General features: G+C 35.9%; 1 protein-coding gene across 1 annotated transcript in view; it reads left to right on the top strand.

The window, feature by feature from the left end:
• LOC104075246 (nucleosome-remodeling factor subunit BPTF-like) overlaps positions 1 to 23,799 on the top strand; it is a gene marked incomplete at its 3' end in the record, with an annotated part of 42,619 nt that overhangs the window by 14,545 nt on the left and 4,275 nt on the right. The window contains exons 3-18 of the mRNA XM_009575679.1: positions 5,924 to 6,147; positions 6,875 to 7,075; positions 7,626 to 7,814; positions 10,504 to 10,671; positions 10,789 to 10,964; positions 12,201 to 12,556; positions 12,848 to 12,979; positions 13,533 to 13,662; positions 14,442 to 14,577; positions 15,829 to 16,050; positions 16,352 to 18,776; positions 19,009 to 19,133; positions 19,371 to 19,499; positions 19,798 to 19,948; positions 20,730 to 20,772; positions 22,260 to 22,512. Of these exons, the coding sequence (XP_009573974.1) occupies positions 5,924 to 6,147; positions 6,875 to 7,075; positions 7,626 to 7,814; positions 10,504 to 10,671; positions 10,789 to 10,964; positions 12,201 to 12,556; positions 12,848 to 12,979; positions 13,533 to 13,662; positions 14,442 to 14,577; positions 15,829 to 16,050; positions 16,352 to 18,776; positions 19,009 to 19,133; positions 19,371 to 19,499; positions 19,798 to 19,948; positions 20,730 to 20,772; positions 22,260 to 22,512 (5,060 nt within the window). The remainder of the gene's footprint in view (positions 1 to 5,923; positions 6,148 to 6,874; positions 7,076 to 7,625; positions 7,815 to 10,503; positions 10,672 to 10,788; positions 10,965 to 12,200; positions 12,557 to 12,847; positions 12,980 to 13,532; positions 13,663 to 14,441; positions 14,578 to 15,828; positions 16,051 to 16,351; positions 18,777 to 19,008; positions 19,134 to 19,370; positions 19,500 to 19,797; positions 19,949 to 20,729; positions 20,773 to 22,259; positions 22,513 to 23,799) is intronic.

Genomic DNA, 23,799 nt, shown 5'->3' with positions numbered 1-23,799 from the left:
TTCAGCAGAATGTGTGATGGTCAGCCTGAAGCTGTTGATATCCTAATTCTTACATTGCCTCATACATAATTTTCTACCTTCTGTTTCCAGAAAATTAGTTGAAAGTTTGATTTTCACAAAAAGCCTGGTTGTGAAAGACATGTAACTGATATCTTTTTGCTCTAGTTACGTGTGCTTTAATAACTTACAAAAACCATGCACAGAAGAGACTATCTGTGTCTTTCCTTTCAAACTCTTGAGGAAAAGGTTGTTCTAAAGATGGGGTTTTCTCACTGCTCTACTGTACTGGCAGAACGATTATGTTCTGCTTGCAATTAGAGGTCTGGGAATTAATGTAAAAAAATCCAGAGAGTCACTCACTCAGGAGTTGATTTTAAGATAAATAGGCAGGCCTTTTTTTGCGCAATATGTAGGCAGGTTGGTAATTATTTTTGCCTAAACTTGATCTTTGAAACAATGGGTTTTTTCCCAGTGAAGTGGAATATTTGATGTTCAGAAGGTTTTTATATAGGCAGTACTTCAACGTATTTTAAACTAAACTAAATCGTGCAGGTGTTTCATGATCCTTTGAAATCTACACATGTGAAAGTTCTTTTTCTCTAGTACCTTGGTAGTAATTTTTACTGCACTAGAAAAGACATCTTCAAAGGTTAAATGTATTGAATTTTTTTTTTAATGATTTTGCATTCCTGTTAGGAGTTCGGTGGGCAAATTACTTGTTTCAGAAATCATAAATCAAGTTTTATGTATGTTAGTTTTGTATCCTAATTGGGATTTATTTAAAGAGAAAATACATCAGTATTTCATTTCAAATCAAAATAGATGAGAACTGTAAACAGTACAGCAAAAGAAAAAATTTTATTGGAGTTTCCATTTTACTGATTTTTTTTGTTAGTGATTAAAATATTTCTAAACATAAATAGAAGAGTATTTTTACATTTACAAAGACAAAAAGAGATGCAGTTCATCCATTAATTGTTTCCTGACTTTCTTTCATATTCTCCTGAGGATCATCTAGGTTGAAAGATTCTTTCCCTGCTAGTTGCTATCCTTCCTGTTGCCGTTAGATATCATGCCTTCTGCTAGTGTAAGTGTACCTGTGCATACGTCCAAAACAACTTCTTTCTGAAGTGTGTGGTTTGGATTAAAAATTCTGATGGAATCAGAAGAAGAAACAGGTAGACAGTTGTTCTGGGAGATCTGCAGCAGTAGATCTGCTCTTTAGCAGTGCCGTGTGGCGTGTACAGAATCAACCAATTCCACTAGACTTTTCATAGAACTTTGACATAATTAAATTTGTGCATAATGCACTTTAAAACTTTGTGCTAAAGCCGCTTCATAATGGCATAAAAGTATTTACTATATAACTAAATTCCAGGGAAATACAACTTTAATAATTCACATAGATATTAAACTCTGTCCTTTAGATTCAGTAAGCATGCTGTATTGCAAAACCAACCATTTTGCATATATATACTGAATAAGATCAAACCACACCTGATATCTTGGATAACTGAAGGATAACTTAAAGGATAACTGCCAAATGCTAAAACCTGAGATTCGTGAAATGATATTATCATATCAACTTTACTAAAGTGGATAGAGTGTATTCACCAATGCCATGTGATCAAATACATCGGAGGAAACTAGTAGATCTAAAAATAATCTGAACAAACACCGATTTGAAATCTTGTCCAGGGGGATGAGAGAACTGAAATCCTAAATTCTTGCAATTTTTTGTTTTTCAAAGGGGTTTTTAGGGCTTTTTACTTCTTCTCCCCTCTCCCCTTATAAATGTTATAAATCCATCATACCACTGGTTTTCACATCTTTTAAAGGGTTTTCTAGACTTGTTCACCAATACTTTTATTTCCACGCTCATCACTTGCTGCGGGTAATAAGCCTTGTTTAAGCCCATCATTGTGGCTTTGGTTCTTTTTTCCACCTCTTCTGTTTTACAAAGCTGGAGAAGTGGACACTGAGGAGGTCTCCTCTCATAAATCCCCATGAGCAAATATCATCAAGATTTAAAAAAAAAAAAAAATAGGGGCGGGGGGGGCAAGAGAAAATTAATTCCTGAGTTTTGGTTTCAAGCTGTTAACAAGTTTAGGATGATATCTCTGGGTCATTTGCATTTGTTTTGCTTTTGAAGGTTATTTTTACAAGTTAACAAGTCGGGAAATTTAGGGCTTTGACTTGCATTCTCCTAGTAAACTACTGCAGTGTTTTAACAAGTTATCTTTATAGAAATATTGACATGCATTGGACTTGTCAAATGTCTATGAAAGAAGATAATGAAACATTGTTTGGCGTTCATTTTGATAGCAGAAATAAGACACAAATTGTTATTCCTGCATTGCATGTATCTTCCTCGATTGTCAAAAACAGTTTCGGCTTTTTTTCTGCAAGATTTGTTATGCTGTTTATGTCTTAGTGGGTCCTCCTCTATTTTCTCCAATGAATTAAAAAGGTTTTGAATCTTCATTTGATAAGATTACTTTAAACAATTTACCGAATTCTTCAGTTTCTAATTGTATCAGCATGGAATTCAGGAGGGGGTGTATCTACTTTGTTATTACTTTACTTGAAAGTTTCTTGTCATTTTTCTCAGTCTTAAAACTTGCCTCTAAAGCCTGGCAGTGAGTAGTTTCTGGTAGCGAAGGAGGCTGAAAGAGGTAGGAAATATTCGTGTGATTCTTTCGCCCTTGCTTGGCCTCACTTAATGTATGTGAGTCAACTGAGTCCCCTGGAGACTTAAGTAGACCTGTCCAGCACCAACCTGGCAAATCTGTCTGGCTTGTCGGAGAAAAACTTTGGGAATCGGTCCTTGTGTAGACTTGCATCTTTCCCTCTCCTTTTTATGATAGCCTCTCTGATTTCTTCAAAGGGTAAAAGTAATGTCCAGTTAGCCAATGCAAGAAGGTGTTCAGGGACGTTAGCTTACATGTTTTAATTGTTACTTTAAATCTTAACTAACTTTGCCAAAATGGATCGCATTTTCTGCGGTAGTTCTTTGACTGTTAGTGAGTTGGTAATGAGCACTCCAAGGCTTCCACTGGCATACACCTGAATCTTGAAAAGAAGTCTGACCAAAGATGAGTTTCCTGTAAGCATACATAACAGCAAGCTTGTGCCATTTCATTTTCTGTCTGTGCTTTTGTTAAGAAAAAACGCTAATTCCTGAACTTCTGTTACTCAGGTTGTGATAGCCTTCAATTCAAGAGAAATTCTGTGCTCAAAACCCTATATAAATGAAATAGAAGGGAAATAAAATACTCTTGGATAACCTCATTGTCCATTTCTAGAGTATTTTCTGAGCAGTTCTTCAATGGGTGGGACTCGAATCACACATGGAAAGTTTAATTAGCTCTAGGTGCCTTCTGCAGAATACTCTCTCTTTGTGGTCTAGTGTCTTGATTCTTCAGTATGCCTCTGGGTTTTATTGGCCTGTAATATAGCATACCTTTACTGGTACTACAGGCTTTTTCTTGAGTTATATAGGGAAATTGAAGGCAACAGCTAATTGCTTTTCAGTCCAATGGAACCTTGTAACACTAGAGTAGGAAGAACTGATGGGAAAGGAAAAGACAGATGCTTCTTGGGATTTTTGGGTGACATACATACGCATCCTGGATGCGTTAGCATAGCTGTAGCAGTTTCAGATTTGCTAAATAGAGGGAGAAGATGGAGAAAGGAGACGACACTTAGATGATTGCCATTGAAATTTAAGCAAGGTCTACCAGCCTCTATGGCTGAGCTGCTTGTCTGGCAAATGGGTACTAGCACAGCCTTACTTCTTGGGGTGATGATACTATGTAAAGCATTCATATTGTTGCATATCTAGGTCATACAAGAAGATGTATAAACGGCATATTTATCTAGCAAATAATCATGTAATGAGCTAGAGGTTCAAAATGAAAGGTTAAAGTTCCCTTTTTGGTGAGCTAAGAAACAATTAAAGTATAAACTTAGCGACAGCATTATATTCTGCAGTCATGTTTGTAAGGAGCAGAGTAGCTTTACAGCTGCTGCTCTGCAAATGTCTTGCTCTCGCCACTTCCATTGGACATTTCCCAGGGAAAATTCAGAAGCCATACTTTCCTTGTCCTTTTTAGTTAAGCGTTTTGTTTCATCTTTTTCTTTCCTCTTGCTGTATAAAGCTATATTCGTCCGTTCTCATCTCCCCTTCCATCTTAGTTTTCGGGTATTTGCCTTTATCTTCCTTTTCTGTGGCTTTTGTTCACGAAGAATAATAAAGGTGCTGCCATTTCTATTATTGTTAGTAAATAACTTTCTTGGTTTAGAGGAAATATGGTTTAAATAATAGTTTTTCTTTAACATGGAAGTCTACAGGCACAGAATATTCCGTAGAGTCAAATGATTGTCAGTGTTCAGCTGTTACTTTTTGATGTGTAGTAGTGCGGTCTTCCTGAAATAAGCTGTCTTCTGAGAAAACTTGTCAAACTTAACCATGCTAAGCTGTTAAAACTAACGGAAAGTTAGTGGTAGCCTAGAGGAGTAAATGGGTAAAGTAGAATTAGTTGCTTTTCATGAGCAAAGGCCTTTATGAGAGAAATGATAGTATTTCTTTGCAATACATCAAGTTTTATCATCAAAACCAAAAGTCTGTTTTGTAGTAATGGTTATGACAAATTAGTAGTTGAATTTTGAGTAATATTGCCATTATTAACTTCATAACCACCTTATTTTAGTAGTATTCTGATTGACTTGTGAATATTACAGTTGTTTCGTAAATACAATGTGGAATATAGTAGATAGACGACGATCAAGTTGCCTTACGGTTGTTTGGCTTTCTGAATACCTGAGGCCAATTTTTACCATCTTTAATGTATAAGCCATGTGGAGGCAGCCAGTAGAGAGGAATACACAACAAACCTTACAAGGGTAGATCTTTCAAACTACAGTCAGCTTTCCATTTCTGTCGACAGTTTGGTTCAGGATTATTAGTGAGCCATAGGTCTATAATGCTTTTACGGGTAATGCAAGTGTAGCAATGCTTTAGCTCCTCTTCCACATGTGAGGGCCAGGCTGATAAATCATTGTGTCACCCCATACGATGTTCATGGTATTGGGAGTGCTAGGGTGTGGTGGGAAGTGGTGGTCCTGCCCACAGCCAGCCTAGATCTGGTGGTGCTGCTGAACAGCAGGACCTAACAAGCCAAGCTGAAATCAAGCAGCCTTCTGCAGAACCGCTTGGAGAGTCCTCCTTGCGCTCTCCAGCACTCTGGGAGAGCCTGTTACCCGAGATATATACTGAGCTCGCTTGGGTCTGGTGGTCCTGTTGAGATGCTTTTGAAACTGTGGTCCGGTCTAGGCTTGTGATGTCATGGAGTACCCCAGATAAAAAAAAGTGGAAATCCCTTGATCTTTTCAAAGGATCCTATTATGATTCTTTTGTCCCTTGCTGGTGCTCTCACAGGTGAATGCCATAGAGATGCTAATACAAAATATTTTATGAATGTTACATTCTACGCTTTGGATTTCCTAACTTTGCTCTTTCCTGAATATGCAGTCAGAAACACTACCCTTTATGAATTCTGGAGCCATACCTTCTTTCATTGCAAATTGTTTGAGACTTAGTAGTAGATTACTGGTTACGGTAATAGTAAATATAATGAGGATAAACCTTGTTGCCAGATTGGACAAACCAGTTTTAAGGAGACTCCTCAAAAGCTTTCCTGAGGAGGGTTTCATGAGAACTTCTGAGGGGATGAAAAAAGGGAGAGAGGTGAAAAAGGAGTAGTTGGGTACTGAACTGGGTGCGTATGAGTGTCCTCAAGTGATTTGTTTATTCACATTCAGGTATTGGCATTTAATAGTTCTCTGCAAAAAGTAGGCTGATAGTCATTTTTGTCACTTACCCAGATATTTTTAAATTAATATTTTTTTAATACTCCTACAGAGAGGAAGATTCAGAAAGTGAGAAAGATAAGAAAATCTGGTACTATAGCACAAAGATACAGCTGGCAGAGTTAATTGAATGCCTAGACAAAGATTACTGGGAAGCTGACCTATGCAAAACTCTGGAAGAAATGCGTGAAGAAATTCATCGGCACATGGATGTGACAGAAGACCTTACTAATAAAGCAAGAGGCAGCAACAAATCTTTCCTTTCTGCAGCAAATGGTAAGAATATTTTGTTTAATGGGAATAGATGTTGCACTTTGAACCAAATACTAGTTTATATTTGTTTTATTATAAGAAGTTTATAGAAGTTGATGGAGAAGCATCATGCAGGTACCAGCATGGCTAGGTAGTGCTGACTTCTTGTAGGACTACGTATCATTATTCCAGGATGTCCTGAATGATTCGGATTCTTGATATGCTTAGGGTGTGCCAGATTGTGATCATTCCAGGTGTTGGAGTGGAGCTGTGTTAACTGTCAAATGTTTCTTGATGTACTGTCTTTTATACATATATGTATATAACTCCTCATAAACATTTAACAATCCAATGGGAGTTAGAGTGGCAAAAATATTAGAGCTCCAATATTATGGAAAGTGTGGAAGAATGCGTATCTCCTCTGCAGTTCCCCACCAACTTAATTTATCTACCTTGGAGCAATAAAGAGCAATATAAATCTGTGAAGGTTTGAACTTTGGTTCTAGGGAAGACATGAAGATTAGATATTCAGGTTTAAAAATGGATTTAAGTCATCACTATATAAATGCATAACAGAGAAATCAATAATTAAATCTTGGGAATTGTTTCTTCTAAATGGGGAAAAGTGGTAAGAAGTTGGATGTTATTTTTTGTCTGATTGAAAAGAAGTAGTATTTATGTCATGTTATTTCTGCTCAGTGGCTAGTAGGTGGTGGTTTGTTTATTGATGACAATGTACTTTCTATTGTAGATGAAATTTTGGACATTATCAGAGCAAGAAAAGGAGAAATAGTGGAAGATAAAAACACAGCAGATGACGAAGCAGAAAAGGCCAAAAGTGACGTTGATAATGACCAGATAGATGCTGAGAGGGGCAAGGAAGACTCTGGAGACCAAGATAAAACTGAGGAAACACCCACTGAGCAAGATGCGGAAAAAGTGAAAACAGAAGGTAGAGAAACTATGACTGTGCTTTAACAACTTCATTTAAGTAAAGTAAATCTTTAGTTAAGATCCTCACATTTCTTTAAGTGTTAATATGGGTTTGTTGTTTGTGGGTTTTTTTGTATGCTTCTCTAAGTTATTTTTTAAGTAATACAGTTCCTTTGTAGTTGTATATTATAATTGTTTTTCTTGTTAAGTAATTTCACCAATTTTCCTACTTTTCAAGTTAAATACAGCTAGCTTGTAGATACTTTGGCTTGAGGTACAGGTGGCGCTTACAGGTTGTGATCAACATGTTTGTAGTAAGCAATATTACATCATTTTTAACATTCTGTTTTCCTCATCAGAATTAAATAGTTTGTTCTTTGATTCTGAGACAATACTATGACACAGCAAAAAAAAAAAAAAGAGAGAGAAAAAGAAAAAGCTCGATGTTTTTCAGCATTATCGAACAGACAAACAAAGCTGCTGCAGTTGCTTTCTATGGATGATGCCAAATGACATCCTAAGACATACTAAAGAATATCCCTAAAGTTTTGTTGTGCGTTTTACTATAGAGGCAACAGTCGTTGGGGATAAAAGTAACTCTGTGACATCAAGCACTGATGACAACAACACAAATCCTTCTGCAAGAGAGACTAGTTGCTCTGAAGGGAAGAACGCAATGGGGTGTCAGTCAGAAACCCTTGATAGCAACAACGTGGCAGAGAAGAAGGTGGCATCAGAGCTCCCTCAGGAACTCTCAGGTACAGAAGGCACTGTTACCAATGCCTCTGTAATTTGGGGAATCTGTTAAGTTTTTCTATCTGGTTTGTCCACTAAAACCATTCACAGCGCATATCACTCATGCTGTTTGCTTGCAGTGCCATCCTTTACTGCTACGTTGTCATTAACATTTCAAAGTTAATTTTCTTGCAACTAGTGCTTGAAATTTGTGGTCCTCCGTGACATTAGCCTTTGTTTCCATGCCTTCCAAAGATGACTATGGCTAAGCTTTTTATGTTCTATTTTCTGTATATTTTATTTTTCCATAGTGATCCATAATGATTGTTAGCATCCTATCAAAGTTTATTACAAATTCTAATTTGCTGCTGGCTTGTTTATTATTTTAACCTCTCATTTACTGTATAAATTACTAACAAACAAAGTATTTTCATTCACATGAGTAAACAGTTGCACTGAAATGTCAAGATTAAAATTGTCATGCTAGGAATTTTAAACAGATTTCAGAATTATAAGCTCTTGTTGTATTTTAATGTGTTTTGTTCTGCCATGTCAGTGATTCAAAAGTAGTAATATACACTAGTTAATTAAAAACCGAAACAAACCCAAACTTTAGATTTAGGAGTAAATGGGACCTGATTAGGTGTAACATAAATTATCAGTGTACTATTTTAGAATGATATTCTATTACATTTAGAATTATATTCTACTATAAGCTTTACTACATAACCAACTGTTATTCTAGACATCTGATTGCTGTTAAAATGGTCAGAGTTTTATTTTCAGTTCTTAAAAATCTGAAAATACTCTAATCTGTGATGTAGCTATACTCAGTGTGTTATGTTTTAAAAAGTGGTAGTAAATGTTTTCTCTCCTACAGAAATAGTTCTCCATTCAGATACACATTGCAGTTTTTGAACTTGCAAATGTGGATGCATCCAAACCTTGTAATAAACTTTGTTTGAAAGTTAAGATTAATCCATAATCTGGAAGCCTCATAATACACTTCTTTAATACAGAAAATGTCCTAGTGCGTGGGACAAAAAGCGTACATTTTAGATATTTGATGAAATATTTTTGCCTGTTCTCATATTTTTTTATTCCATTTTAAAGTTAAAATAACTGTATAGAGGTTTAATGGAAAAGATACATATCCTTCAACTTTGTTGCAGACACATTTATGGGTTCGTATTTTATTTTAAAGATTCACTTATGTATTTATCATGAGTTCTTTATTATACTTTCACAGATACTTTTCTCCTTCTAAAGCTTCTAGCTTATTTTGAAATTAGTGGGCTTTTTTGGTAGGAAGGTGTGTGTATGTGGAGAGGGTTCTTCCTCAAGTCATAATTTACTATATTCATAGTGATGCTTGTGTTCCTATTACGAAATTTCAGTTTGAGACCCTCATTTCAGAGGGAGGGAGAGAGACTGTATCAGTGAGGCAGCTACAGCTGCCCCCAAAGAAGGGGAAAATAAGAGTAAAATGCAAAGCTAGACGAGAATGTGTCTCTCGCCATCCTTGTTAAATGCAATTTGGATATGAGTCTTTTATTAAGAGCCTAGTTTGGGTGCTTCCACTCTCCTCCAAACAGCAGGTGCCACAAGTGGTTCCATTCTTCCTCTTAGTAAAAAGCGAAATGGATCAAGCAGTGGTGGTCACCTACTTGGCAAAGCCAGAAATCAAGATGCATTTAGGTTAGGGATCTTCTAAGAATCCCAGAATATTTACCTAATCGTCTTTCTGCTAGGAGTGAATATTTCACGAAAAGGAGTTTTTGTTCTGTCACCTTTCTTAATAACAACAGAATCCCTGATATTTTGGAAGAATTCTAGAAACAGAAAAATCTTGTATTTTTTAAAAAGCTAAGCCGTGTGTCTTTTGCACAAAATCAAGAAGACGTTGCTATTTTGGGGGATGGTGGCTTGTTCTTACTGGGAAACTGGAGTGATTTATTTCTAGGTAGCTGCAATTCACTGATGCTTTAGTGAAAAGATTGTACTCGGGCAGTACACCTTAGCAACAAGTGAGGTGGCAATAATGGCCCCAGCTGTCAAGACAGACAGTAAGAAGGACAACTGAGGACCAAGAACCTATTTGTCTTACTGAGCTTGAAGCAACATCTAGACCCATCAGATTGTAAGAAAGAGGCTGATATTTTAAGTTTGCAGAGGAGGAGTTTATATAGAGAGTGGTGCCAATTGAACTGAAATCTGTGGGATTCCTCAGAATTAATGTGATGAAGAAGAGACGAAGACTTGGTGGAAAACTGGGGGGCAACTGAAAGGTGTATGCTTTGAGGAACAGCTAAAGCACAAGAAAATCAAAAGAGATAAAATCATAGAAGCTGCAGGAAGACCAAATTTCATGAAATCTGCATTCTAAAAGCAAAACAGAGTCTTAGTAGAGGGTTCTCTGTGCGTGCATCTATAGAAAAAAATTGTCTTGTATTAAAAACATATTCAGATTTCATCCAAGTATGAATTTCAGTTCTTCAGAGCTGTAAAAGATGAAACTGCTTGAAACAGAACAAAAAATACTTTCATGGATACAGTGCTCTGGAGGGAATTAATATTTTATGGGTATTTCTCGCCAGTCCAGCAAAAGATGTTCATCTGGCTTTTTTTTTTTTAATGAAAAATTTAAAGCTAGTAAAAATTGCATTGGTCTAATTTAAAAGAAAAACTAAAAATGAAGTTATTCTTTTGTAGAAGAAACTGGTCAGATGATCTCTAGCAACAGTAGCAGTGCATCTGCTGCACCTCTACATTCAGATGTTGAAAACAGCAATGAGTTGGGCTCTGGGCAGAATGATTCCATTAAGATGCCTGATGATGCTGAAAATGCAGAGAGGGGATCCCAGACTTCAGAGGACATAGGTAATAATAGTGTCTCTAACATTCATTTTATGCATCTTTTCTTTTTACTTTTCTCATACACCAATAGAAAACTTCCGATTTTGAAGTTTGTTTTAAAAGCCTTTTTTCCCTGGGCAGGAGAGAAATCTAATGGTGAAAGAAGTGATTCTCCAGGCGCAGGAAAAGGCACGCCAGGTTCGACGCGAATGCTCACAAGATTACGAAATCCAGATAGCAAGTTGAGCCAGATGAAAAGCCAGCAGGTTGCTGCTGCAGCACATGAAGCAAATAAGTTATATAAAGAAGGCAGAGAGGTTTGTGCACATCTTGGAAAATTCAAAGAAGTACGAAAACTGTTTTAGAAAATTTATAATATTTTTAAAAATAAAAAAGTGATTTTGGCAGACTATGGATGTACTTAAAAAAAAAAGTAGTAATAATAAATTAGCAAATGGTGAAATTGTAATATCACAGGAAGCTTTTTTCCTCCCTCTCCTTTGCTTTTGCTCTCTTAGTTGCTGTCTACAGAGTGGTACAACAGTGACTCAGTGCGCCTCCTTTCCTTTAACGTGCTGGTCATGAAAGTTAGAGAATTGTTTACTATATAGCCAGTAATAAATTATATGCATTTTCTCCCACTTCTGTCGTCAAATCTCTCAGAACTGGTATGCCAAAACTACAACTTTACAGTGGTTCGTGTTTGATTATTATTTGAATAGCTAGGTAATAGCCACATTTCCAGTTCATAACAAATCTGTACTGGCAGAGTATGGTCATTTAAAGACAATCATTGCAAAACTGTAGCACTGCTTGATGCAGACAAAAGTGAAATCTCTCAAATGTCTGCCAGTTGGTATAAATTTTTTGTATGGCTTTAGGTTGTTTGTTGGTTTTTTGGTGGTTTGGCTTGGGTTGTGTTTTTTTTTTTTAAGTAGCCCAGTTTCTCCAGGAAAGAAATCTTTGAATGTTAAGAGTTCATTACAGTTAGTTGTCTGCATATTGTTTGGTGTATTAATTTTATTTTTGTTAACTGGTTTTCTTTGTAAGTTAGCATTTAGCATATTTATTCACAAACCTCTCAAATTTGGAACTCAGTTATGAGTAATTAGACCAGTGATGTTATCCATGCCATGTTTTCAAAGTCAAAGATATTTGTTTGCTTAGCTACATGTATGAATTCTGTGATTTACCAAGGAGGGGTTTCACAGAAAGCTTAGTTAAGTTTAGTGAAGCTATTTTCCCAAAGCTGTCTCCCTCAATAGGCACAATTCAGAACAGCAAAACAGGTTCCTGTTTGACTTCCTCAGGAGCCTGGATGGCGTGTTTTTTAAATGTTAAAATTGATCTTTGGGAATATCCTAACTCTATATACAATCAGTGATGAAGTACATATATTTAGTGTATCGGATAAACAGTTATTTGCTTCTGTAAACTGATGCAAGGTATTTTTATTATTTTATATATAGACAGTTGAAGCCTAAATCATAAAAAAGTAAATAGAAATATTTGAAACTTAAGTGAATCTTTAAAATCATTCTTTCTTTCACAAGGTTCTGGTGGTCAACTCTCAAGGTGAAGTCTCCCGAATGAACACAAAGAAGGAAGTTGTGATGAAAGGAAATATCAACAATTATTTCAAATTAGGGCAAGAGGGGAAGTATCGTGTTTATCATAATCAGTATGCCACAAATTCATTCGCATTGAACAAGCACCAGCACAGGGAGGACCATGACAAGAGACGACATCTCTCACATAAATTCTGTCTGACTCCTGCTGGAGAGTTCAAATGGAATGGGTCTGTACATGGGTCCAAAGTTCTTACCATATCCACTTTGAGGCTAACTATTATTCAGCTAGAAAACAATATCCCGGCATCATTCCTTCACCCTAACTGGGCTTCCCACAGGTAAATTAATAAATGAAAATATATATATTCTCTTGTTTTACTTGTATTTTTGCTAACAGTGTTAATAAGCAATGGTCTTTGTTTTTTCAAATCAGTGATTTCCAAGCACCGTGCTTCAGCATATTAAAATATAACATGTTTGTGTTTTGTGATGGATGGCTAAAAGGATAGCACATTTGAGTAAAAGATTAAAATATAGGAAGTTTTATCCTACCATTAAATCTTATTAACATAGCATGCTATATTAGTGCATGTGTATGTTTCAGGTTTTTATCTTTTTTTCCAATTTAGGTCTAACTGGATTAAGGCTGTTCAGATGTGCAGCAAACCTAGAGAATTTGCACTAGCGCTGGCTATATTGGAATGTGCAATTAAACCGGTTGTCATGCTGCCAATCTGGCGGGAATCGTTGGGGCACACTAGGTAAAATAAATAAACATAAAAATCTTTTTGAATATGAGAACTTTACTTTCTTTTACAATTACTAGTTCTTCTAAGCCTGTAAGAATTATGTTTAAATTTAGTCAGTCATTCAGCACTTGAAGTGTTTTTCTCAACCAGAAACACTGAAAATACATGACAAGATTTTTATAGTGTCATTGCTCCTGCAAAGCAAGTTTGTTTCCTTTATCTGAGCCACAGTCTCAAAGTGATAAAACTTTGGGAGAGTAGGAGAGCAAATTTCAACACACTCAGTTCAGTGGAGTCTGTCTTTTGTCTCTCATTGTGTCATAGGAGCAGAAGCACAATGTGTCTGATGTTAGACACAGTTGCAGGCAGCTGTGTTTGCCTTACTGGAATAGCCAAAAAAAGCAGTGTTCCTATTGCAAGTAATACGTATAACCTGATACTGGGCTTTCCTCTTAACTTCAGATAACTTAAAATTATTCAAAGGGGTAGTATATGCTCTTGTTTGACTTCTTATATTTGCTTACAAGATCCTGTACTTAAATATACTTAAATCTATATGTATTAGATTACGCAGAATGACAGCAATAGAAAGAGAAGAAAAGGAGAAAGTTAAAAAAAAAGAGAGAAAACAAGAAGAAGAAGAAACAATGCAGCAAGCTACATGGGTGAAATATACATTTCCTGTCAAGCATCAGGTAAGGTTTTATTTTGTGTGAAGAACAAAAACAATACAGAAGTTGTTGATTTCTTACTCTTTTTCTGTTTTAATTTTAAACTTAAAATTTTAATGTCATTGCGTTACTCCCTGCCATTGAAGTAGGAACCATGCCCACCTATTCAAGCGCATAATCTTGGTCTGAACTAAATTTGACATGTATTATGCTCTTAATGACATTGCCTGAGTTGACGGATGTTTGTCTGCAAAATGCAGCCATTCCTAATGGAAGGGTTCTAGATGGTTATTGGAGTCTTGTCTGTATGTCTGTCCCCATCCAGTGCTCCCCTCCCATCCCCGCTCCCCCGCAAAAAAGCTAGCCTAGCTACCTTTACTTTGGAAGGTTATATTATATGATGGGAACTACTATAGAAACCCCTTTATATTCTCCTACAGTAGATATTAAATACTTGTGTTGGAGTAGTTTTTTTACTCTAAATTTATTTGTTGTGACAAACATACAGGTTGATTCAAAAACGTGTATAATCTTTCAGTTTTTAGGTAAGTAGATTCTCACTGTTACATGAAATTGAAATGGTTTTTAGATGTTACTATGACAGAATCCATTTAATTATCAGCAAATATATCTTTAATTTTAGATAGTACATTATTTCACAAATATGCTTCAACTTGCTTGAAAAAGTCTGTAAGTTGAAGTTTTTGTTTTGTTTTTTAAAAAATCATCTTAGGTTTGGATGTATACATTGATAACGCAGCAAATAGCACCATTAAAACTACTATTTTGAACATATTTAACAGGTTTGGAAGCAAAAAGGAGAGGAATATAGAGTAACGGGATATGGTGGCTGGAGCTGGATTAGTAAAACACACGTCCACAGGTTTATGCCCAAGCTGCCTGGAAATACTAATGCAAATTACAGAAAGTTGCTACCAAGTAAGAGTTTGCATTGTTTACGTTTTTTTTAATTACAAACATACTGCTTTTTATTGCTTGCTTATTCAGTTAATTATTTGCATGTGGTATTTTTTATGAAGACTTTGTTACAAATAGTGTTCCAGAGAAGCTTTTGTGGATTTCTGCTAATCTTTGTTGATATAACAGTTCAGTTGTCATAGACATTTTTTAGCTACATTAAATTGTTTCAGTTATGAAGTTGTGTGTAATATTTGTACAGCTTTGTATAGCCTTATTTAAATTGAAGATAAATAAAAATTATGTAGATAATCACAAGCAAAAAGTAACATCTAAAATATTGGGGTGTGTATACACTTTTTTCCCCCCTCCGTGTTGACAAAATACTATTAACCAATTTTATCTGGAAACAATGGTTTTACAAGGGGAAGAAATCTATTTCTCTAAAAAGTTCAAAACACACCTTCTCGCTTATTTGTTCCAGTTGCACAGTTGACTTTTAGAATGCATCCTGAACCGTATGAGTCTTAGTTATAATAAACTTAATCTTGAGTTTCCTTTTAAAATTTAGAAAATGGCATCCCACCCTATATTACGTATCAAAATTTTCTTTCCTCACGTGTTGATGTAATACTTTCCCTGTTGCTTTTAACTGGATCAAACACAAAATGGATGCTGCTGCTTTTAGTGTTGTCTATATGATTGTTAAATTACATTTATTTTGCTTTCTGTATTGAAATTAATAGCCACTACAGTGTTAAGCACAAAGTCATTCGAATACTACTGTCCATTCTGGCTTAACTGTAGAAATCAAAATTATTAAAAATTATTTGTGAATTTTTGGCTTCTGAATTAATATGCTCTTAATAGTCTTAATAGGCCGGGTTTTCAGAAAGTGGTATTTAGTTTCCTGACAAATGGGTGTGGGTATGTGTGGGGGGGTGTGTGTGTGTGTTTTGTTTTTTAAGAAAAGCTGAACATGGACTCCTGGAAAAAATAATGTAAATGAAATGTTTTTATCTCTGGTGGGCTTTTAGATTGTTATTATTAATATTATTATTATCATCATCATCATCATCATCCTTATTATTATTATTATTCAATATTGCACTAAGCTTAATCTATGTTGTTACCATTGTATACTTAGTTATACTTCTGAATTTTAGTAATGATGTGTCAATGATTTGAGAGGTAAACTAACATATATTAAAATGTAGCGAAGTATAAAAAATATTCTGAATAATTTAAACTATTTAATTAATTTGTTAATAGCAAAGAGTGAAGATGAAAAATGCAACTTGGATAAACGAAAAGGTCCAATTAAGGTAAAAATAGAGAAAGACAGAACAAAGGATTCTCATGATCTGCAAGCAAAAGACAAAGCAGATGTTTCAGAAACCTTGGAGAAAGTACAAGTGAAAGAAGAAAAGTCGCATGAAGAAAAAGTAGAAGTTGATACAATTTCTGAAAATTTAGATCATGCAAAAGACAAAGGTGATATACTTAAGTTATTGTAAAACTAGCTATTCATTACAACATTGCATGTGTAAATGCATAGGACCTCAGAAATAACTATTGAAAAACTGTGTACCAGGTTTTGTCAAGATATTTAAAATGTCTCAGTTAAATGATTGCTTATTATCCCTTGGAGTAGTATCTAAAGTTTTTGTTCCCTTTTTCTTGAAATCTGTTGATATGCTAAAAGGTCCATTTGTTTCTTGGTACTTAATGTAAAAATAGTTCGGTATACATTGCTAGGGGAGCTTACTGATTCAGAGTTATTTCTTCTTCACAGTGGAAAAAGAAATCGATGGTGAAAATGATAAAGTCATCAAGGAAGAACCTATGGATGTAGATGATGTGAAAATTGAACCCCCCATAAAGGATGAGGGTAGTCATTGTAAGCTGGATATAATCAATGTCAGCGAGGGATTTCATTTAAGGACTTGCTACAAAAGGAAAGTAAAATCATCAAAATTAGATGGACTACTTGAGAGGCGAATAAAACAGTTTACACTGGAAGAAAAACAACGTCTAGAAAGGATGAAACTGGAGGCTAGTGCTAAAACAGTAGGCATTCGATCTGTAAGCCCCCAGAAAAATACAGATGAGCTACAAATGAGAAAAGTAAAAGAAGGAAGCCAGTTTGACATGTCTTCCCAAGATCAAACCTATATTTCAGATAAGACCCAAACCGAAGATGCGGAACAGGACTGCTTGCCAATCAGCAGCATCTCTTGTACCAAAACTGGTGAGCTAGATGAACCCTCTTTGCCTTTGACAAACAGGCTATCAAAAAGAGAAGGCCAGCTACTGGATGAAGACTCACCTCAATCTTCTGAAGGTGAAAGCTCCATTCAGAATGATAGTAAGGAAAACAACCCTGAATCTATGACTGCTGATAAGTGTCAAGGACAAGAGGTTTTTGGAGAGTCTGAGACTTCCTTTGTGGATGGCTTGAAACAAACAAATGCAGAAGGTAGAATCAAATGGGATGTTTCAGAAGCAAGCGAAAAACCTTTGAAACAAAAACTACCTATTACCAGGGTATCTCAGCATGAACGTGAAAACTTAGAGCCAGTGGTAACCAACAGCAGCTGTAGAAAAGACGCTCTGGCCACTCTTGAAAAAACAGATTCAGAAGGGAATTCTGAACAGCAGAGCAAAGATCCAGAAAACAATTGTATGATAAAAAGCCATATTGAACCAATGTCCTCTCAAGAAAGTGAAATGGAGGAAGAAATTGCTCCAGGAAAGACTGAAAAATCTGAAAACAAGATTATATTTCACCAAAAATCAGTTAGTAAAGATCTAGAACCGTTTAAAACAGAGCTAATTTCTGAAAGAAACCTTGAAAGTCAAACTCTGGAACACATGGATGAGGTAGAAGTTGATGAGGATTTACTGAGCTCTAAACTAACTGAGGCTAATGGTCAAAAGAAAGGTCAGGAACTGAAAGTGGAGACAAGTACCATAAACAAATATCTTGATCAGACAAATCTAAATAGTGTTACTGACAAAAAGAATAATAAAGATGAAGAAACTGAGACAGCTTTAGAAAAAGAAAAATCAGCATTTCAAATTAACGGAAAAGACACTGATATTAAAGTATTATCAAACGATGACTGCTTAGTTAAAGATACCTGTGAAACTAAGGCAGGGGGTGATATTGAACCAAAAGTTAATAATATTAATAAATCCATTCCGGAACATGAAATAAAACCATTGACTTTTAAGGAATCTTCAGTAAAACCATTCATGAATGGTGACATCATGATAGAGGACACAAAGGACAAAAATAATGTGGACCCTAAGTCCTGTCTGCAGAGTTCACCTGAGTTTGAATCTGGAGCGAGTCTTCAGCCACCAGATGAAGTTCCCAAGTATGTGCAGAAAATAGAAGAAAAACAGCTTTCTCCTGAGAGATCTGCTTTTGTTGGCACTGCTTCCACGCCAACGCATACTGTCTGTAAAGAAAATAACCTGAATAGTGAGACAGAATCTATGGAAACTGAAGTAATTGAGGATAAGAAAGTTGCTCCATCGCCTGTAACCTCATGTGAGGAATCTAGCTTGAGTAGCGACTTTGCTGATCAGAACGGTGTACAGACATATAAAATGGAAAATATTAATGGAGAAAGTAAAATAAAAACTGTAATTACTGAAGTGACAACCACAACATCAACTGTGTCTACAGAATCCAAAACTGTGTTTAAAGTTGCAGAGACTGTAGCTTCTAATGATGAGAAAACAACAGTAGTATCATCTACAGAAAATTGTGCCATATCCACTGTCACTACCACCACTACTGTAACTAAGCTCACCACTCCAGCTACAGACAGTAACGTTGATGTCATTTCTGTACAAGAGCATAGTAAAACAGTGGTTACAACAACAGTAACCGATTCACTGACCACCCCAGAAGGCACGTTGGTGACTTCCATGACTGTCAGCAAAGAATATTCTACAAAAGACAAAGTGAAGTTAATGAAATTTGCGAGACCCAAAAAAACTCGTTCTGGAACTGCCTTACCATCTTACAGAAAATTTGTTACCAAAAGCAGTAAAAAAAGCATATTTGTTTTACCCAATGATGACTTAAAAAAGCTGGCCAGAAAAGGAGGGATCAGAGAAGTTCCCTATTTCAATTACAATGCAAAGCCTGCCTTGGATATCTGGCCGTATCCATCCCCAAGGCCAACTTTTGGGATCACTTGGAGGTACATACTTTACATTTTTGAGGAGAAGTTTAGGATGTGATTAAATTAATTGAATTTTAAAATACAAGTGATATATATGTTTCTGCCCAAACATGCAAATTTTGCAATTTATTATTCAATAATTTTCTGTATTGTTCAATAAAGGTAGAATGGAAACCCTTTGTTCCATTGGTTTGGTTAGGTATTTTAAATACATTTTGATTTTAAAATATAATTAATACTCTATTGTTAGGTACCGACTTCAAACAGTAAAATCGTTGGCTGGAGTGAGCCTTATGTTGCGGTTATTGTGGGCATGTCTCAAATGGGATGATATGGCAGCAAAAGCTCCACCTGGGGGAGGAACTACACGTACAGGTATTATTTCTTTAAATTTCTGGGTTTCTTAATGCAAAAGTTCTTACTGTTAATTTTGGGTGTTACACTCATTACAAGCATTTCTGTAAAGGCTTGATGTTAGCTATGACATTTGAATTTTTTTAGTCAACAGTTTGTACTAGTTGCTGTTTCTTTACCTTGAGTATATTAGGTTGATTGGAGATTTAGCTTTTATTTGTTTTCTGTTGTTAATGTATTGGGACTGATTTGTTGTAGAAACATCTGAAACAGAAATTACAACAACAGAAATAATCAAGCGAAGAGACGTTGGTCCATATGGAATCCGGTCAGAGTACTGTATAAGAAAAATTATTTGTCCCATTGGTGTGCCAGAGGCTCCAAAAGGTATGTTTGTTTATACATTTTCTTTTTTTTTCCCCTTCCCATAAGCTCCTACAGAAATTAAGGTAACTGGATCTTTATGTTAATTCAGACCATCAAGGGAGCAAATATAGCTTGATGTGAACTATTCATTCGCCCATTTGAAACAAATGACGCATTTAACAAACTGACGTGATTTATCCAAAGCTGAAAGGCCTTCCTGTTTATAAAATGAGACTGAAAGAGACACTAAATCTTGGTTTACACTTTAATTTTGTTTTATGATTGAGCTTAATGTGTGTGTTTTGACTGTTCTCTAAAGAAACTCCAACACCCCAGAGGAAGGGACTGCGATCAAGTGCACTAAGGCCAAAAAGGCCAGAAACACCCAAACAAACGGGCCCTGTTATAATTGAAAGTTGGGTAGCAGAGGAGGAGTTGGAACTGTGGGAGATCAGGGCGTTTGCTGAAAGGTAAACGAACTCAAATGAGCTTTTAAAGAAAGCAGTTTTAATTTGTGTATGTTAAATAAAAGTTCCCACTAGAGAACACAAACTTGGTAGCTACAATCAGTAAAAGCGAATCTGTGTTGCATTTTTACTGTGTCTTTTGATAATGATAGTCAAGCTTAAAGTTGTAAAGCTAAACTATTAGCCAAAACTAATTTATGCAGATGTTACAGATTTGTTAGAACTAATAATATATTAATTTTTCCATGCTTATGAACTAATCACTGTTGTGTGCTAAAAGGCTTTTACTATTACTATGGAAAGGCTTTAGGCTGCTTTTGGCATGACTTTAAACAGTAGTGTTTAAATACTTCTATAATACAAAGAAAATGAATATGTACAAGTAAAGTAAAGGTAAATTCAGCCTGAGAATATTCAAGTCATAAAATGAATTTTTTTTTTCAGTACTGCATGCTTAGAGTTGGAACAACATTTTTGAGTCTCTTGGAAATAATTGTTTTAAATTAATGGTATTACATAGATTGTTTGCAGGTGTAATTATAAATTCCAGTTTTGCTTAATAGTTGCCTGTAAGGTGTTGCAGTAGTTTAGTATCAGAATATTTCGGGGATGTTGCATGCAACTTCAATAGTTTCTTTCAGAATACTTTTAAAGCCATGACCAGTTTTTCAGCGATCTTCAGTCTTGTTCTTATAAGAGCAATTAAGCTGGATAAAATGAAATCCAGTTTGATGGTTGGGTTTTATGTGGTGGTATAACTTACTTTCGGTTGTGTCTTTTGCAGGGTGGAGAAGGAAAAGGCACAGGCAGTTGAACAACAGGCTAAGGTTAGTGAACAGAAGAAGGCAGAGGAATTCAAGGCCCAATTGGAGGCTCAACTAAAACACCAACGATTGGCTGCCCAGCAGGTGGGGGAGCTATTGGTAGTCCCACCTGTCAGCAACTATGCACTGGTAGTCCACATGCATTAGAATATGGGAAACAAAGTTTATCCCTATCTTACGCTATTTTTCAAATCTCCTGTGCAAAGTAAGCCATCAAACAATGCTGCTCCCACTGTGTACATTTATTATTGAAACGGGGTTAAGGCAAAGATTTGTTTTGGTTCCTCTTTTTTTTTTCACCTAATTTATAACACTTTGAAAAGGTTTAGTTTGTTTCCATTTTAAAAGAAGGCTGAGAAGCACCAATTGCCAGGTAAGGTCAACAGTGTTCTCTGATGTAATGGAAAGCTGCCTTGGTATATAGCTGACTTGGGACTACAACTGCATTTGTTCTTCATGCTTCAATCAAATTGAATCTTTTGATTTTATCCTATCTTAAGTTGGCTGAATGAAGCTCATTGATAATTTTTTAGACAGAGATACATATGTATGTATAGATGTAAGTAAGTGTGTATATATAAATGTATGCAATTAAAATTGGGAAACCCAATGCCATGTTGGTATTTCACATACATTATTAAGAATTGTGCTTTTTTCCAACTTACTCCTTTTTCCTTTCACCTTCCCTGAAGAAAATACATTACTGGTGAATGAGTGTTTCTGATTCGTGGGCATTACTGCAATACAATGCTAACCAAACACTGAAATTTATATTACTAAATACAGAGATAATTCCAGCAACATAGGGAAGAATGTTAGATTAGTTGGAATTTTTAAAAGAGCTTACTGATACTATCCCTTCACAAAGTGGCTCTATAAATTAAATGTACCTTCTTGACAGTTATAGCACAGAACGTTGCTGGGTAAGGTAAGGGAATTTGAACCTAATTTTTTTAAGCAAGCTGCAAACTGGATTTACAGTTAAAAGAGTAATTTTTAAAATTACATTCTTAATGGTGAAGTAGAATGATAGAGTCTTTTGTTTTTTCTGTAACTGCCTCAGTGCAGGCAGCTCGAAACTTAGGAATGATAGTAATAAACTCTGTGTTAATGATGGTGTACCGCTTACTGACAGGTGCAGGCCGTATGCACATGGTCAAAGCCAAATATAAATGGGTATTTTTAAAAGTTTTTTAACCTTTCAGATTATTCTGAGACATAAGGTTTCTTTAAAGTAATATGTGCAGTGAAATTAACATAAGCTGAGGATTTTAGAGATAAAGGAACATTTCTGGCTGAGTTGTAGTTCGGCAGGTTAAGGGGTCTGCGCTATAGGGAACGCAAGCAGCCTGTTCTTCAGTCCTTTGCAACTTGAACTAAAATCCTACCAGAGTCCTTTATTTTTCAACACTGGGAAGAAGCAGCATTTATTTTACAAAATCTGAAAATGCTAATTATCCCTTTGTTTAATTTTTTTCTAAATTCTGCAGAAGCGGCTGGAACAGCAGAAGCAGATACCTGCAGCAGGTGTGGCCCCCGCAGTCACTACAGCCAGCAGCACTGCAACTACTGTCTCAACGGCACAGAAAGTTGTGGTAGGCCCTTTAGCGGGCCCAGTCCCCACTGGAACCAAAGTAGTACTTACTACAAAAGTGGGTTCTCCAGCTACCGTAACATTCCAACAGAACAAGAATTTCCATCAGACTTTTGCTACTTGGGTTAAACAAGGCCAATCTTCAACAGGTAAGTAGCCATTTATCATGGAAAGAACATGTAAATAGGATGAACTCCAGCACAGCACCTATATCTTCTCCAGAATATATAGCATTATTACATTTCTTGTTATCTTTGCTCTTAACTCTCTTGCTAAGTCAGCAGGACACCTCTGAGATAATATCTGTCTAATTTTTCTTTGTTCAGACTTGCTAGGTAGTCTTATTTCTGACCTGTCTCATTTATTACTGACAGTTGTTGTACTAGTAATCATTGATAATGAAAGTAACGTACTGTTTCCAAAAAAGAATCTTTACCAAAGAAAGCATGATGCATTCAAAAATGATTGTAAAAATAATCCTGTAGTTTTGCTGTTTCGTACTTGAAAATAGTCATTTCATTGACTAATTACTCTGCTCTAAAACTGACTGTTCTGTGTACCTCAATAGCCACTAGCACAGCTGCCACTTCAGCCACAACCATTGCCAGCACAGGGCAGACCTTCCAGATCTCAGGCAGTCCAGTAACGATGGCAGGGAAAGTGATAACTAAGCTGCCACTCCCTGCAAACAGCAAGATTGTTGCCGTCAATGTGCCATCAACTCAAGGAGGTAGGGGAAGGGGAACTGAATTAAAAATGTATTCCAGCTTGCTGATTAATTCTCCATTGACACTATTTTCCCAGTGAAGTAAACTGTGACTTGAAGGGGGAAAAAGATATACAAGTTTCTAGAGCTTGTTCCCCCTGTATTGTGTATTTGTGTCTGTAGGGGAAAAAGGCAAGTTTCTTGCCTATAAATTAGTCTACATTTCATAGTGCAAAATTAGAAGCTTTATTTTTAACAATGTGGAAGGAAGCATGCTTTTTTTTTCGTTATCTAAATTATACATCAACAAAACAGCTTTCTTCACTAAAAAAAAAAGCTGCTGTTCTTAGTTATTAATGCCTGCATCTGCTCTTCACTGATGAGCAAGAGTTTGGCTCCAAACTAAGATTAGCGTTTTTTCTTCTTGCTTCAAGAAGAGGACTTAATACTTTGAGATTTGTGAATGTATATTGAACAGAAAAGCTCAATTCTCTGTCTCCATTATACTTAGCATCTGAGGAAATAATGAAGGCTATTTTGTATTGAAATCTCTTAAGTGACAGGAAAAACATTACCCGTTTTCTTCAGCACCACGAGCTTGTAGGTGAAAGGTGTTTAAACTGGTCTCCTACATTTTAAATTAATCAGATTATAGCTTTTAATGGTTGTATAATACTAATTTGTGGCACCGTGTCAATGCAAGGACTTATTTGCAGTTACCATCAAACTG

Source organism: Fulmarus glacialis, unplaced genomic scaffold (assembly GCF_000690835.1).
Source record: "Fulmarus glacialis isolate BGI_N327 unplaced genomic scaffold, ASM69083v1 scaffold16334, whole genome shotgun sequence".
Classification (NCBI taxonomy): Eukaryota; Metazoa; Chordata; class Aves; order Procellariiformes; family Procellariidae; genus Fulmarus; species Fulmarus glacialis.
This window is presented reverse-complemented; position numbering and strand designations above follow the sequence as displayed.